This window comes from Schistocerca cancellata, chromosome 3 (assembly GCF_023864275.1).
Source record: "Schistocerca cancellata isolate TAMUIC-IGC-003103 chromosome 3, iqSchCanc2.1, whole genome shotgun sequence".
NCBI classification, from domain to species: Eukaryota; Metazoa; Arthropoda; class Insecta; order Orthoptera; family Acrididae; genus Schistocerca; species Schistocerca cancellata.
The window spans coordinates 914217388-914235919 of record NC_064628.1 but is presented as its reverse complement, the minus strand read 5'-3'; the positions used below and the strand labels follow the sequence as shown (position 1 = coordinate 914235919).

Genomic DNA, 18532 nt, shown 5'->3' with positions numbered 1-18532 from the left:
CTATGTGCCTGTGGTTCTGTCAGTGTGATCATGTGATGTATCTGACCCCAGGAATGTGTCAATAAAGTTTCCCCTTCCTGGGACAATGAATTCACGGTGTTCTTATTTCAATTTCCAGGAGTGTAGTTATACAGTCAGAAATCAAGCACGGCAATTGACTAGATTTTTAAATCTAAGATGACTAATTTCTGTGCAGAGTGTAATGTACTAAAGAGGCGTCTGCAAAGATTTTCAAACAGAGAAAAATTTTCGCTAAACTCTCGTTCAGAACATCATCTTATACGCAGTCTATTATTTGGTTTTTGTTGATCATTATCAAAGAAGGCAGCAGTGTAAGTAACAACAAATAGCAGTCTCTTGCCATTGTTTCGCTAATGAAGACGATTCCTCTCTTTTTTTTTTAAATTGTAAGCGGCGGTAGCGCGCACAAAAGCAAGCCATGCCGCAAGTGGCGACAGGCTGTAAACACGCACTATCAGAATGCGACAAACAATGCACGACACAGTACACTAACGCATTTTCAGCTTAGAGTGACGTAAACACCTATAACAAAGAAAACGGCACTTATGAGATCAAAGATAAATAAGCAATCGATTCAAACCAGACAAAGCACGTGATAAAGGAAGGGTACCCGTACAAATACGGACGGAGCACCTGACGTATAGCAATGGCTACCTGGTAAAGCTTAAGTGCTAAGCTTACGACTCGCACCAAACTACTGTAGCTGTATCGTCATTCATTCGACCTAAATTGTGTCTCATATTAAAAAGGACCAACTTTGTTTCGATTTGGAGGCACGGCCTAAAACTTTTCTCTCCCCTTGAATTTCGAGTCTCAAATTTCAGGTGCGGCTTAGATTCGGGAAATTTTTTTTCCCTTGACTTCGAGTCACATTTTTCAGGTGCGGCTTAGATTCAAGTGCGGCTTCGATTCGAGTAAATACGGTATATACTGAGTGCGGAAAGTGTTCACTCCCAATTTTTGCTGCCATTTCCCTAAGGGGTACCATTATTCACCACACATTTTAACTGCTGATGGTTAATAGATCCCTACCCTTTTGTGTTTGACTCCCTTTGACATGGGGCATGGCACACTTCCCAACAGGTGAAATGAATCTAAACGGTTCAGTTTTAGTTTCTGGTGGAGCTAGTTGGTTAGGAGGATTGGTGTACCACCCTGGATCCTCTTTGCTCTCTGTCTCCCTTGTAGTGGGCGCGTAGATCTACCATCAACAAGTAGAGAAAACAGGGTCCAGAAGAGCAGATAGTATACCCAGATAAGAATCACAAAGTGACTGAAATCTTGCTGTTTACAGTGCTGCTACCATAGCAACAAACAAGCAAGGAATATCTTGGAAAAAAAAAAGAGGTTCAAATGGCTCTGAGAACTATGGGACTTAACTTCCGAGGTCATCAGTCCCCTTAGAACTACTTAAACCTAACTAACCTAAGGACATCACAAACATCCATGCCTGAGGCAGGATTCGAACCTGCGACCATAGCGGTTGCGCAGTTCCTGACTGTAGCGCCTAGAACCGCTCGGCCACTCTGGGCCGCGAATATTTTGAGAAGAAGAGAGACAATAGTGCAACTCTACTGCCTCTAACGAAGTTAGCTGAAAGAACTGCAAGTGCTCTGAAGATACATAAAAATAGTTGTCAAAGATTGTAAAGAGACTGTGCAAGAGGGGAAGAACCTGGTTCATCCAAACTGTGGACACCCAGTAAAAAAGAAAAAAACTTCCTCCACAGCCAAGGTCACTAATGCACATTTCTGCAATGGTGGTCAACCCTGGCGTACGGCTGTTGGTGGTGGTGCTGGTGTGGGGTGGGGGGAAAGTCAGTGCCAGTATTTCGTCGGCTAGTCGAGAAGAGGTGGTGGTGTAAGGTTCTTTATCACCAGACTTTGCAGAGAGATCTGGTATTTAAATTGGACATTTGCACAGTGTCTCATGAAGCGAGGGCTTGCGACAACTGCTGATGGTGATCCATCTGTTGGATGGGGACATTAACCTTGATGGCCTCCTTGCTGCTATTCGTGACCCACCACCGCCACCATACAATACAAATGTTACACCACACACACACACACACACACACACACACACACACACACACACACACACACACACACACAATACATACATGTAGTATTGCAAATATTGTAGTGCAGCACGTTGTAAATAAATAATTAAAAGAAAAAAATAAATCTGGTAAAAAGAGGACACAACCACTAGGAACAAACTTTTACTCTTTTCAACAAGATGCTGTTCACTGTCACATATATGGATATCACAACAGAAAAGTACATCCAACTGTTTAAAAAAAGACGACTGCATTACTCTTCAGAAGACACAGTTATTCAGTGTTTGAAGACACTAGGTGGCTTGACACACCCTGGATAAATGCCGGTCATTCTGTCACGAAAGACAGGACACATCACAGCATATGAGGAAGCTCTGCTGTTCCCGTGGACTAGGGCACAAGAATTATTGTCTTGCAAGATGGAACTGCATCTGGTTTCATACCAAACTGTCTCCTTGTTTGCAAATCGAGGAAAATAAGTGACTACCATGAGGAGATGTACCACAACAGTTTTCTAAAGTGGTTCAATTGGCAGCTGTTGGAAAACTTAAATCAGCTGTCTGTCATTGTAATGGATAATGCCCTGTACCCCATAGTTATTAAAAGAAGCGCTCCAACTACCACAAAAAAAGAGTTGTTGAATAGCTGAAATACCACAATGTGAAAATTCAGGGCAACTTATGTAAGGTGGAGCTCATGGTAAAAAAGGCCACAGTTTTAATAGTATGTAGTGGATGAGGCAGCTAAAGAATATGGCCGCAGGGTTCTTAGGTTTCTACCATACCATTGACACTTCAATGCCATCAAAATGGTTTGTGCACAGATTAAACACTATGTGACAACAAACAACAAAAGCCTCACTGTGGCAGAAATTCAAAGACTGTAAAGAGGAAGCAGTGTCACATATAATGAAAAGTGAATTTAATGCAGAAAGTAACACTGAAAATATAATTATTTCCTTGGGCAATATCAGTGACTCTTCCACAGACCAGAGCACAGATAATGACAAGTGTTAACGAAGAATGTGATTCTGAACTAAGTGGCATTTACCTTTTGCAATAATTCGTCTGTATTTTTGTGGTCATGTATCGTATTTTGGACTGAGTTCTGTGTACCGCTTATTAAGAAATAATCCTCTGCACAAGTATTACACTCTACATCCACACTACAGTCATTGGTAAGTATTCAAAGTGCCAGCTGCTGTGGATGAATGATTCTAGGCACTTCAGTCTGGAACCACGCTGCTGCTACGGTCGCAGGTTCGAATCCTGCCTCAGGCATGGATATGTGTGATGTCCTTAGGCTAGTTAGGTTTAACTAGTTCTAAGTCTAGGGGACTGATGACCTCAGATGTAAAGTCTCATAGTGCTTAGAGCCATTTGAAGTATTCAAGCAGTTTATATTTTTTAATGTTGTTAGTTATTGTACTTATATGAACAATTCAGATCCGTTTTAGCACCCCTCTTGTATTGAATATGATTAATTCTGCTTATTGTAGAAGAAATTATGATTCCTGTTGAGATATACAAATAACAGGAACACTGTATCAATTTACAGACAGGAGTGCCTTTGTTAAGCCACAAGGATATTCCAGTAACGTACTGAACAGCTGTTGCCATTACAGCCATACTGCGCGTGCACGCACCGGTGAACCAACATCGCTCCCTTCCACACTCAGATATATACTTTGCTGTAAATGACTTTGTGATTCTGATCCAGGCATAGCTTATCCACTGACCGAGAACAGAACACACACTGAAGCTGCACCTGTGGCTTGTGCAATATTTTACAGAACAGTACACAAGTAATTTTAAACTATGCTTCCCGATTCTCTTTTCATTTATGGGCCTGATATGCCACAAGAAACAATAAATCGTGATACATATAAGGTCTTGACACACTCAATGAAAGATTACACAAAAATGACATAAATGGTAACATATCAGAATCTACAATTTTGAATTTCCAGAATGACATTTTCACTCTGCAGTGGAGTGTGCGCTGATATGAAACTTCCCGGCAGATTAAAACTGTGTGCTGGACTGAGACTCGAACTCAAACTATTCTGGAAACATCCCCCAGGCTGTGGCTAAGCCATGTCTCTGCAATATCCTTTCTTTTAGGAGTGCTAGTTCTGCAAGGTTCGCAGGAGAGCTTCTGTTAAGTATGGAAGGAAGGAGACGAGGTACTGGCAAAAGTAAAGCTGTGAGGACGGGGCGGGAGTTGTGCTTGGGTAGCTCAATTGGTAGAGCACTTGCCCATGAAAGGCAAAGGTCCCGAGTTCGAGTCTCGGTCCGGCACACAGTTTTAATCTGCCAGGATGTTCCAATTTTGAATTTGATCTATCTGGCACAAACGGTCTCAACAATGGAACATTCGGTAGTCAGATGACGTTTGTAAATAAATGATATGTCATTGTAAAAATACAGCAACCAGCCACTTTTTAATGCGTTTTATTTATGCCAATATGCATTTCGGGTTTGCACCCATCTTCAGCTGGCAAATTACATGCTGCTGTCGAGATTGTACTACTGTAGTAACTGAAGATCCATGTAATTTGCCAGCTGAAGATGGGTGCAAACCCGAAATGCATATTGGCATAAATAAAATGCATTAAAAAGTGGCTGGTTGCTGTATTTTTACAATGAAATATCATTATCCACGGCCACGGAGCTCAACAGTCCAAATATAATGGACAAATTGTTATTGTAAATAAATGTGCAAAATGCATGGAATTCTCAATGGTAGGAACAAATATTTGTCTCGAATTGAGGTGGAAGTAATGGATGATGATTATGATTATGATGATGATGATGATGATGAAGAAGATGATGATAATGAGGATAATGAGTTGTTATACCAATGTTAGGGGGATGGGTGAAGCTATCAAACTGGATATTTTGCAGTTGCAAACTTTTACACAGTGGATGCCCAGTGAATGTTCCCACAGAGCTGTCTAGTCCATTATCAGGATGCTATACTAGTTAATGTAGGTGCAGATGTAGACTTGATAAAGAATGAGCACCCACACAGATGACACTTCATCCTAGTATTATTTGTGCCCAGTATTTTTGTGTTCTGTACTCAAAATTGGTTTGGTGCTGGCACTGACAACCACAATCTAATGATAACCAAACAGTGGCCTTACAATGTTGCCCTTTTTTGAAAGATATAATATAGCTGCTCTTGGTTATGCAACAGTCTTTTCATAAATTGTTTCCCAAACAATTATACAAACTAAAATTAAAAAAAAAAACAATGGCTTGGAGAAATATATTCAATAAATTGATGATATTCAAAATGTGATTCACCACAAACACTTTTTCCAGTCTTCAAATGATCTCCACAAATCAGCAACCGTGTTCAAGCAACCTTTGAAAGCCTCTTGTACTTCCTCAACTGTCTTCAAACAATGACTTTTCAGGCTGCTTTTACATCTCACAGATCATAACATAAGCAGGTTAGTTTATAACAGAGTTTGATGGCAGAATGCTGCTAGAGGGTACACTTCATCTACTCTCGATGTGAGCACTAAACACACTTTCAGCTCACAAATGATCTACACATTGTAGTGGCTTCGTGGCAATTTAACCATGTTCCCTAACCCATTGGTACCACTCTTAAATACCCCTTCCCTACGGTCAAAAATGCAGTCCCAATAGGAACTGCATACACACTGTAGTGCAAAGATAATGCATATGCAGTATTTGGATTGCACTACACACCTTCTTATTCGTATGTGAGCTTGGTAAGTTGTAACAGGATTGTGCACACACAGGTAAATATAGTTAAAGATATTAAAAAACAGCAACTTTTGTTAAGTGTAAGGATTTCAATGACTTCTGTCAATGATTTAAAACTAAGGAATCAAGTAACTGTCTGCACACATTTCCAATACAATGTAAAAACTCAAACAGTCAAGTAATTTACAATAATTCATACACATTTAATCTGGTCCTTATCAACCTCACATTGCAGTTCCAGTTTAAAATTTACTAATGCTAGAACAATTTGATCTGATAAAATCATTCCAGTCTGAATAAGTAACAGTCCTGCAACTGGCAATGTACATCAGTAAATAATATAGCTACTTTTCCTCAAGTTTCTTGCACCACAATAAAAATTTATATATTTTGCATTTGTGCCTCTGACAAGACCTATTCAGTAAATTAAGTTTTAAATGAACAAGAAAAATTAAATCAGAATAAAGTAAACTTACTGCAGGTATCCTGTAAACCAAGCCTGCTTCCCATGAGTTCTTATGGAATATGGTAGACAGTCACCACCCAAAAGACCATGTATACTTTGGGCCACATTACGAAAACAGGGATAGATCTGCAAGAAAATTTTAGGGCAATTATAGTGGCAATGACACACAATTTAAGACGACAAATCGCACTATTTACTGTGCTAGCCACCTATACAAACATTCTACAAATTAGTCAGGGGGGCAATAAATAAAACTAGATATAAAGGAAACTAAATGAGATATTTGAGTTAACATATTGCTTTTCATATTCCACCAGAGACGTTATAGAAACAATCTTTCCAGTAACTGAATGCAATATAAATGCAGAATCTATACAAATGTAACTTACAATTATCTGTAAAACATTTAACAGAAACTGTCACATACAATTGAGGTGAGACCTAACCAACTGACACTGAACCTTATTACATAAATGTAGAAGAGGGTTAGAATTCCAATATCTCATTGATTTAGTCCCTAGAGAGGTGTCACAAAGTCAGTTGTTCAAGGGAGTTTATCCGAAGTGATGACTTGGGAAAAGAAAAAGAAAAGAAAACACCACCACCCTACAGAAAGGATACCAGATGGAAATTAAAATGTCACCACCTTTTGAATGTGATTCCAGTGTCCAATGAACTTTCTATCATATTCCATGTATTCCACAGCAAGGGGTCTCTAAAATGTGGTACGAAGTCAATTTCATTTAACTAGAAAACAACAGAATGATGAAGTTATGAAATATTATAATATTATGTTGCTAATATGATAAATTATTACTTTAAAGATCCTCTCTGCAGATGGTCTCGAGCTGGGTAAAACAATTTAGCCAGCATAAAGTTATTTATTTGTATCTTAAAATCCACTGCACTACAAGACATTCAATATGCTTGAAAGTTAGTAAATACATGCTTATAAAATTATGACACAGATTTACTGGCTAGTACTTCAAGAAAAATGTCAGTACTGGTGTATACAGTTGCATGTCATGGCAGCTACGAATCCCCGATGAGGGATGTTCAGCCACCTGGTGAAGACTTTCAATTAGATGCCACTTCGGTGGCCTGGGTGCCCCTAATCTACCCCACTAATCCTACTGGGGAAAGGGACGTACAGTTTAACACAGAATCTGAAACATGCATCATTCTTGGCATATTTTCACATAACTGAGAAGTGAAGGTTAAGGTAAAAGCAAACTGAAAAATTTCAAATTCTGGCCAGCATTTTATCCTGCGACTTTTAGTTTTTAGGCATGTGCTTTACCTTTAGATCACCAGGCTCTTTTGTCAGTGATTCTGATAGAAACGTATAAAAGTACATACACTACTGTAGCTTTTGGAACTAATAGTTCCTTTCTCACATAGGAGAGAGGGAGAGCTCGAAGAATGTTGAAAAGGAAAAAGGTAAGTCACATAGACTCTAGATTGAGAGGGATCCAACTGTTGTGAGGATGAGAGAAGAACTAGATGTTCACCAATGTAATTGATACCTTTCTGTAATTATGTTAGACCCTTTAACTTTCTCTAGAAATTTTGTTTGGTCCCAGTATTATAAATAATTCTGTGCATTATATTTCATGGAACAGTTGTCAAAATACCAAGCTTTTTAAAGAAATTACTATAGGACGTTCCAGTTTTAAGACCAGGTATTAATACTGAATGACTTACATATACTGATCATACATATACTACCACACTAGTATATACTAACAGCACTGTATTCAACAAGAAAAGTGAGATGCAGCAGCAGTAAACTGCTTCTGACAGAAGTCTTACTTTGTCTTGAATCAGCAGTTTATAACCACACTAAAGCAAAATAAAAAACGAGCAGCCTGAAGCAATACTGTTACTAATATCATATTCTATATTCTATTCCATACTATACAGATTTTATAATGCATAGACCTATGACTAATTGCCTTCAACCGAAATTTCAGTGCTGTGAGCTTACTTGACTAGCATGATGGCTACCAAGCAGGTGACATTGACTGCTAAATTGTTTGTCTACAGGGACTTTTGCATGTGTTTGATTGATAGCTACAGTAGCAATTTCTTTGTAAGATTCTTTGAGTGCTACCTGCACTGGCCAATCGGGTGACCTGCCTGTGTCTGATGTGATAACCTGGAAGGATGGCCACGCTAGAGAAATACTCAGTTAGAACTTAATGTGACATTCCTTTTAATTAGCATGGAGGGCTTCACAGTAGAATAAAGAAAACACTACTGATTTGGTGGTGTGTACAGGGAAAAGCTACGCTTATACGCTGTAACAATTCCCAATTATTATAACGAACATTTGCATCTGAAGCAGACATTTCGCCATCACAACTTGTCCCACACTTTACTACACATGATGTCTTCAGCAAACAGCTACCCAATATGTACCGAGCAAACATATGACACAACTTTCTCCATGTGGTATGGACATTACTGCATTTAGTCATAATGCAATCCTACCAGTGTATATGTGACAATGATACATGTATAATTTCATGTTGGAAGATAGTATGCCATTCTGCATTTATCTGTTGTCTATTATATTAATAAAAAAAAGGGAACAATTTTCATATTTCACTCTTAAAATAGCTCTTCTGATGAGGTATTTGAATCAACAACAGCTTCCACAAAAGCAATGGCATATAGATAAATATTATTACTGGAATTAGGGAAATAAGTGAACACGCAGGCAAATTAAGTAGCACATAAAGGAGCACACCTTTTTATGGGAAAGGTAGCATGAAACAATATCTATAACTTAACAACATACCACTTTCACTGGTGGCTGCTGTGAGAGGGGCTGCTTGTTGACGGACTGAGCAAGACTAGCTCGAAATTCTCCACACATCCAAGAATCTGGAGTTGCGCCTAAGCTGCCAATAGAGGAACACTGGAAGAATAGAGGCCACGATGTACTTGGAACCTCAGCAAAGCGCTTAAGGTGGGCTGCCATTCGACGGTGACCCCATCTATCTACGTCTGCTCCACGATGTGTCCCTGGCACGGAACCCACAAGACAAACTCTGTAAAACAAGATGTTGATGAGAAACAGGATTATTTTTCTGTTGATACTTTGATGTTGATCTAAATGTAAGATAGCAAGTCCTAATGGTGGGAGGAGGGGAACAATTCTCAGTGGAAAGACTTTATTCCATATGCAGTTCTGTTATTACAATGTAGTATGGCTTTCAGTATCTTATCTACTGTGACAAACTCCATTTACCGTTAGCCAGCCCTTTCGACATATGCTTAAATTTTCCCCAAAAAATCTCACTTCTGTCTATGTTAACTGGCTATCTAGTATTCTTTGCTTTTCAGGAGTGCTTCAAAATCTGACATTTTGTTGCAAATGCTTTGTGAGTTAATCACTAGGATTTTAATACTCTCACCTGTATGGGGCATTTCTCTGGATCTTATACTAGGCCCTGTGTGCATTCCACACACAGTCAGCTACCTGCATAGCAGTACACACCTGACCCTGGCTCAGTAACAAATTCAGTGTAAGTCAGCACCTTAAGCTTGTTGTTTAGTAGGATGGATGTAATACCCTCGTTTCTATCTGCACTGTAGGGGACGCCTAGCCCTGCCATCGACACACCATTCACACTCAGAACGAGTAACACATATCTTTTACTTCCTATGCAAAACAGGATCCACAGAAGAGGACGACTCAAGGGAGCTCTACCAACACACCTGCTGCCAATCTTTCAGTTCTCAGGGTGATTTCCAGCTGCTTATGAATGTCAACTAATTCATTCCATATTCAAGAACGGCATTCACAGTAGGGTCGCATTGTAGCTGAGGCAATGTTCTGTGGAACAGTAAGCAAATAACTTTAAAACAATCCTTCTGATACTCTTTTAATTTCTGGATCTAATAAGTTATAAGTACTACTAATTCCCCTTAAGAACTGAAGCAATTTGTATGCAAAACAAGATTTCTATCATGAATATGATCTGTCAAAGTTCTGTAATTGTGCAGTTCATTCTTACAGATCAGGCTGTTCCAACAGTGTTCCAGGGAGGAGGAGTGCTCTGGAGTGCTCACTGCAGAGGCTCAGAGTCTGTGTAGTTGGGGAAATAAAGCTCATAGTGTCCTGGCTGCATTTTCCTGCAGCTGACGAAACAATCCATGTTCAATGGCAGCTGTGGTCAATCGTGGAATTACTGTGCTTCAATTGGAGGATATATTTCTATTTATTGAGAGGGATAGACATCCGCAGTGCCTTGTACGTCAAAAAGTATTTAATTTCACTAATTGTAAGAAGTACAATACACGGCATTGTTACACATGTCTTCCCGCATGGCATTATGATCAGATAGAAGGTGAAGTGTGTGGAGAGCTAGTAGCTGAGCTTAAGAACAGCATAACAGGAAACATAAGTTTCCAAAAGAATTCTTAGGGTAATGAATATAGAAATATGCAGCATAGCTCATGTACTGTAATGCATTTATACTGTTAAAGTGAATGACAGTGAAGGAAACTGAACTGAAACAGCAGTTTGAGCAAGCTACCAAGTTGCTCACATTATAGAGACAAGTGGTAATCCATTTTCTGTGGGACCTCTTGTAGAAGCATGCACAGTAGCAGTTGCACAATGCTTGTTTCCAAGGGAGCTGCAGGCAACTGAAGGGGTTCGTCTTTTGAAGCAAACAGTGTCATGTTGAATCTGGGACATCATAGCAAATTTACACACACAGCCCAGGGAAAAAGCCGAGAGCTTTGTTGCATTTTTTGTTAGTGCTTGATGAAAGCACAGATATTTCTTACTGTGCTCAACTTTCAATACCTGTATGTGGTGTTGATACAAAGCTGTAAGTAACTGAGGAATTCTTGGATGTGGTACTGCTCGATTACACCATAACATGACTATATTTTTGAAGCTGTTTGTGAATCAGTGGACAATATGAATTTATCTTGGGATAAGCTCCGTTCTGTAGGCTCAAATGATCAGGATCAGAAACATCACGGTTTCGCTTCTTGTTTAAAAAATAAACTCGAGAATGAATTTGGGAAAGACGTTTTGACTGTTAATTGTTTCATATGTCAAGATGACACAATGGGCTGAAACAGTTAAAGCAGGTGATGTAATGAAAGTTGTGATCAAGCACACGAATCTTCTGTGGTGTTGTAGTGTAAGCCACACCCAGTTCAAAGGATTCCTGAATGATCAGCACTTTTTGTTGGCTAAGTCGGGGAAAAGTTCTTGACATTTTCTTTGCCATTCTTGAAGAAGTATCTCTTTCTTGATATGAAAGGGGAAGAAATGCATTGTCTCAAAAATTTAAAATGGACATCAGACCTACCATTCTTAGCTGACATAATTATGTGCCTGAATAATGTAAATCTGTCATTGCAGGGCCACCAGTAGCTAACAGTTGACATGCACGACAAAATCAGAGCATTCATGGAAAAGTTATGTTTGTTTGAGAGGCAGATGAGTGATGGCATTTTAACATTCTTCAATTGTCGGGCTTCTTTAAAACTATCGGAAGGTACCAGTTTCGGCTATTATTAAGCCAAGATAAAGCAGCTCATCACGTCTTTTGAAACAAGATTCTGAGAGCCCGCCATTTTTGAAATGGAAACGAAATTGTTAAAGCAATCTTTTCTTGGTCTGACTGAACGATTTGCCGTCACTCCAGTTGAAAGTTACTGAGCTGCGAAATTCAACTTTGCTGAAAGACAGATACTACAATGTGCAGAATTTGTCATGGTGGTATCATTCATTACACACACACACACACACACACACAAAAAAAAAAAAAAAACCTAAGATCCAAAAAAACATCGCACAGATCATGTGCATGTTTAGATCTATGTACTCTTGTGAGTGGCTTTTCTCAGCAATGAAAAGGATAAAAACCCAGGAATAAACTTTTCTTCAGGACACGACAATGAAGGCCCCCCCCTGCATTTGCTGCGAATACTTTGACACCTGATATTTCTGCTCTTGTTATGAAAAAATCTAGTTTCAATGCCCAATGAACATATGCAATTTCTTTTACAACAGTTATTTCTTATTTATTTCCTAAACTTCCTGTTTCGCAAGGTAGCATGGTGCTATGTCATGGCTGCCAAGGATGTGTGTTGGTGATTATGTAAAGTGGGGCATGCATATCAAAAGCCTTGCCATGTCATACGCTGCCAGCCCTTTTGATTGTTCACAGTGAGTGACAATGCCCTACAGAGCAGGGAGCACTCCACAGATCAGCATGGAGCTCATGAGCCGGAACAGCCTACCTTAGATTCTGCACACCACAAGATCAGTCCCTTCTTCTAATGTCATTCTTGACCTGTTCTATCTTCTTTTAGTTGCAACTACTGAACCACTCGGATATGCTTATTCCACAAAACTTACTTAAACTGTTTTTAATTTTAGCTTATTTTTGGTATTTTATTTCTCTGTTTAATTTCTTTTTATGCACTATCAATTCTCTTGGTCCTTCTGTTTTATTACCATCAATCTTACTCTCAATTTAATTTATCATTCCATTAATATAAATTCCTCTCACGTTAAAGTGATGACTTACATTTAGTACAACCTACTGCTATTATTTATTGTATGTGACTGTGATTGTGCAGATGTGCAATTCTTTTTATTTGATTCCAAGTCCTATTTCTTTTGCTTGTTCTTTATCCTTTCAAATTTGAAACTCAGTGCCACAATTTACTAATGGCAAATGGAAAAAATTTGCTCAGGCTGTGCAAAGTTACAGGTAAGACCTACCACAACAATTTTTTTTACTCTTCACTGAAGGAGGCTCTGCAAAACTACACGAAGCACACATCAGCATCACTAGCTCATATTCTGTATAAAAGCCTTCCTTTTTCTTATTAGATGTAATTAAAAAAGCATGTCAGTGAAATTATTTGTAATGCTCTGAAAGAAATGAACCTACCTGACTTTGGAGAAATCGGCACAACGTATTCTTGTAATCCATTCCTGCAGAACTGGCATCTGGTAGGCGGATAGATATCGCATCAAGTCAGCACGGAATTCTGTTATTGAGTCACCCGCTTTAGTGTCTGCATTCAGTGGGATCCTTGGACATCTTGGGCTTACCCATAACCTGAAAATCAAATTGTGTTAGTTAAAATTCTTCTGCATATGTTGAGTTCTGCTGAATTCTTATGACTTCTTTCTCCTGTGCAAGAGTTATTTATGCAACAACAAACATAATAATTCCAACATATTATTTTGTAATTACCTAGTAACTTCTTTTACAATACAATAATCGGTTTGTAATAGTGCTCTTTAATGTGCTCTTTGAGATTCTGGTGGTAGCTGCAATAAACACAGGGAGTGAAACATTAGTTAACATCATCTTCAGAAAATAGACAGCAGTTGTAAGAGTCGAAGGACATGACAGAGAAGCAGTAGCTGAGAAGGGAATGAGACAAGATTGTAACCTATCCCCAATGTTATTTAAACCCCACATCAAGTAAGCAGTCAAGGAAACCATGAAAACTAAATTGAAGTTCTGGGATAAGAAATAAAAACTTTTGAGGTTTGCCAATAACACACTAATTCTGTCAGCGATGGAAAACAGCTTGGAAGAGCAGCTAAACAAAATGGATGGTATCTTGTAAAGCGATTATAAGACGAACAGCAACAAAACGAACAGCAACAAAAGTAAAGCAACGGTAATGGAATTTAGTCGAATTTTAAGGTGAATTGGAGGGAATTTGATCAGAAAATTAGACAGTACAAGTTGTAGATGAGTTTTGTTATTTGGGGAGTAAAATAACTGACGATGGTAGAAATAACAGTTGGAGGCAGAAACAACAGAGAGGATATAAAATGCAGACTGCCAATAGAAAGAAAAGTGTTTCTGAAAAATATACTTTAGTTCACATCAAATACAAATTTAAATATTATAAAATTCTTTTCTGAATGTATCTGTCTGGAGTGTAACCTTGTATCGAAGTGAAACATGCACAATAAACAGTTCGGGCAATAAAAGAACAAATTTTCAAATGTGGTCTACAGAAGACTGCTGAAAATTTGATGGGTATGTCAAATAACTAATAATGAGGTACTGAATTGAACTGGGGAAAAAAGAAATTTACCGTACCACTCTACTGGGAAAAAACGGGGGATCCAAGGAAGCACCAATTTAGTAATGGAGGGAAGTGTAGGGGGTAAAAACCATAGAGAGAGGCCAAGGCTTGAATACAGTAACCACATTCAAATAATTTATGTTGCAGTATTTATGCAGAGAATAGGTTTACACAGGACAGACTAGCGTGGAGAGCTGCATTAAACCAGTCTTTGGACAGAAGACAACAACAACAACAACAACAACAACAACAACAACAGTGTGACTGAAAAAAAAATTACCACAAAGCTGTTCATGAATAGTTATTATCAAATTATTGCTGTATTGCGTATCCAACAATTATACTACAATTATCTAGCCATGTAAGTTACTGTGTTAGTGATAGAAGATTGTCACAAAAGTCATTAATGAAAACAGAAGATGAATTACAGTGTTTGATGTTAATACTATTGATATACAGACAGTATGAACAACTGCAATGGGTGACAAAGATGAAATTTTCGCACATAAAAAGGGCGAGTTATGTGATATATAAAGTGACACTTCCTGCCCACTATGGAGCTATTTACCATGGTGTATTAGTACACAACAGTTTTTCACTCTTTAATTGCATTCATATACAGTGGACACTTCTAATCAAAAGTGATCAACTCACGTTAATCAGTCTACTTCAGATATGTACTTGCACTGATACACAAGAAAATACACTGGTGCAACAGATTTGTTCAATTACTAACTATGTTCAGTTAGGGGTGGTCACTTCCCAAGTAAAACCACTCTGAGCCTGAGCACATATGCCTTCATATCTTCCACTGCTCAAAACATTTCTACACTCCTGGAAATTGAAATAAGAACACCGTGAATTCATTGTCCCAGGAAGGGGAAACTTTATTGACACATTCCTGGGGTCAGATACATCACATGATCACACTGACAGAACCACAGGCACATAGACACAGGCAACAGAGCATGCACAATGTCGGCACTAGTACAGTGTATATCCACCTTTCGCAGCAATGCAGGCTGCAATTCTCCCATGGAGACGATCGTAGAGATGCTGGATGTAGTCCTGTGGAACGGCTTGCCATGCCATTTCCACCTGGCGCCTCAGTTGGACCAGCGTTCGTGCTGGACGTGCAGACCGCGCGAGACGACGCTTCATCCAGTCCCAAACATGCTCAGTGGGGGACAGATCCGGAGATCTTGCTGGCCAGGGTAGTTGACTTACACCTTCTAGAGCACGTTGGGTGGCACGGGATACATGCGGACGTGCATTGTCCTGTTGGAACAGCAAGTTCCCTTGCCGGTCTAGGAATTGTAGAACGATGGGTTCGATGACGGTTTGGATGTACCGTGCACTATTCAGTGTCCCCTCGACGATCACCAGTTGTGTACGGCCAGTGTAGGAGATCGCTCCCCACACCATGATGCCGGGTGTTGGCCCTGTGTGCCTCGGTCGTATGCAGTCCTGATTGTGGCACTCACCTGCACGGCACCAAACACGCATACGACCATCATTGGCACCAAGGCAGAAGCGACTCTCATCGCTGAAGACGACACGTCTCCATTCGTCCCTCCATTCACGCCTACGGTCTTGGCGTGCATCCGTGCGTCGCTGCGGTCCGGTCCCAGGTCGACGGGCACGTGCACCTTCCGCCGACCACTGGCGACAACATTGATGTACTGTGGAGACCTCACGCCCCACGTGTTGAGCAATTCGGTGGTACGTCCACCCGGCCTCCCGCATGCCCACTATACGCCCTCGCTCAAAGTCCGTCAACTGCACATACGGTTCACGTCCACGCTGTCGCGGCATGCTACCAGTGTTAAAGACTGCGATGGAGCTCCGTATGCCACGGCAAACTGGCTGACACTGACGGCGGCGCTGCACAAATGCTGCGCAGCTAGCCCCATTCGACGGCCAACACCGCGGTTCCTGGTGTGTCCGCTGTGCCGTGCGTGTGATCATTGCTTGTACAGCCCTCTCGCAGTGTCCGGAGCAAGTATGGTGGGTCTGACACACCTGTGTCAATGTGTTCTTTTTTCCATTTCCAGGAGTGTATATTAGCTTTTCCATGAAGGGTCGAACTTGTTATGGTCATTGAGTGGAATAAACTGTCCCTGAATTGATCAGTTTTATAGTTCTAGTCAGAGAGAGAAAGAGAAAGAGAGAGAGAGAGAGAGAGAGAGAGAGAGAGAGAGAGAGAGAGAGAGAGAGAGGAGGGGGTGGGGGGGGGGGTGGACAAAAACCACACACACACAGACGTTAATACACCACAACAAATAGTTCCTTAAGAATACGATGAATCCATCCGAGGTAGTATAACTTAGTTTGAACAAAGAACTCAGATCTCTCAGACAAAATGACAGCGGGATATCATAATTCAGCATTCATCTTTATGAGTGATTACAAAGCAGCAACACTGTAAGCAAAAAAGTGGTGATTGTACGATATTGACCCACATAGCAGATGGGAAAATTAAATCAATAATTTTAAGAACTGGGTACTACATTTTCACTATTTTGCTCCTGTTGATAGAAATCACTTCACACCTGAACAGTCACATCCCTGTATTGTTCTGACCACAAGAATGCATTATCACAAACAGAACTTGTGTATCAAGCAACATTTGTGACCTTGTATTCAAGAGGGCAAGTAAATATTTTTATGTAATAAAATATGATGAATGTTAACTCACTGAGGATTTCCTTATTGCTGAGAATGTTAGAAGAATCAGAATACATTGACGAGTAGCAACATTATGGAAGTAGAGATGTTGAACAAAGTAATGTGAACATCTGTGAAGAGAGACAGTATTTGTTAGTAGACTGTTGACTCTCTTTTTCCATGAATAACAGCTTGTATTCTTAATACAGGCCATGCAATGCTGTCAGAGGAACCACAGTCAGGGGGATACATACCCAATGCAACAAAAGGGTCACTAATTCAGAAAGCGTTCTCGGAGAATGGGATCTTGCTGTGCACCTTGTGCTCCAAAATAGCCCAGAAAGATTCAATTATATTCCAATCAAGGAACAGAGGGAGCCACATGAGGTGGTGTACCTTTATCATTGTGTTCATTAAATAAGCTTGAACAATTCCGAAAGTATGACTGGAATTGCTACTGTCTTGTTACATGGGTTATTCACCAGGTGATACAGTTTGCAGCAATGGGTGAAGATAGTACCCAGAATCCCAACATAATTACCCCCATGCCGAACAAGTGGGCAAAAACCATGGCCTATCGTCACTGAACCACTGCCATGTTTCCCAGTAGGATGCAGCAAGTCAACATTTCCAAACACTGGTCAGGAATAATGTGGATCATCATTTATTTGAGCAGCTGACATTCTCCCACTGTTGTTACATCCAATTTGTATGTTCACGACACAAATTTTGTTATTTGAATGTATTGCATAGTGTGGCCAGTGATTTTGAAATAGCCATTTATAGTATAAATGTTTTCTGCACTCTGTTCATAATGGATAATTTTTGATGATATAGCTCTCTGTAGATGCGTGAACATCTCGGATGTTATGTGGGGTGCTGTCGTCTTGAGCCTTCTGGCCACAATTTGCTTCAAGGTCTTGTCTCTCTAATCTGTTTTGAAGTTAAGCCATTGTTGTGTATGGTAAATGATGTCTTTCACTATTTGATGTAGGCTCTCAGTACAGTTAGTATAATATTTCTACTGACGCCGAGAGTGGTTGTTTTTGTTAGTATGGCTTCACCAAGATGGGCACCAGCAGTGATCCATTTTTTGAACTCTTTACAGATTAGCAGCAACAAAGCTTTAAGACCACAATAAATTTCACGTCTGACCGCTATCTAAGCTAGTAATAGACTGTAGTGTACACATTCTTGACCATTGGATGGCACACTTCAACTCTAGAGGGCGGGAGTATACACCATGTTTCTTTTGAGCTATGTTATACAGATGTTCATATTATTTTGCCCAGTATCTGTACTTTTACAGATGAAATCATACAGCTGCTAAATCAGCTGTCAGAAATAACTTTTCAGGAATAAATATGAATTATTTTGTGTTCTATGATGGCAACATAATGAGTCACAGCAGTAGTCCTCAACAAATGATTCAAATATGTGGATTATTTCAGAATGCTAATAGATTCAGATTAACTA

General features: G+C 39.7%; 1 protein-coding gene across 1 annotated transcript in view; it reads right to left on the bottom strand.

The window, feature by feature from the left end:
• LOC126175990 (probable tyrosyl-DNA phosphodiesterase) overlaps positions 1 to 18532 on the bottom strand; it is a 121739-nt gene that overhangs the window by 26219 nt on the left and 76988 nt on the right. Inside the window, exons 7-9 of the mRNA XM_049923099.1 lie at positions 13228 to 13398; positions 9096 to 9348; positions 6303 to 6418 (exon numbers count right to left, since the gene is read on the bottom strand). Coding sequence (XP_049779056.1) covers positions 6303 to 6418; positions 9096 to 9348; positions 13228 to 13398 — 540 coding nt within the window. The remainder of the gene's footprint in view (positions 1 to 6302; positions 6419 to 9095; positions 9349 to 13227; positions 13399 to 18532) is intronic.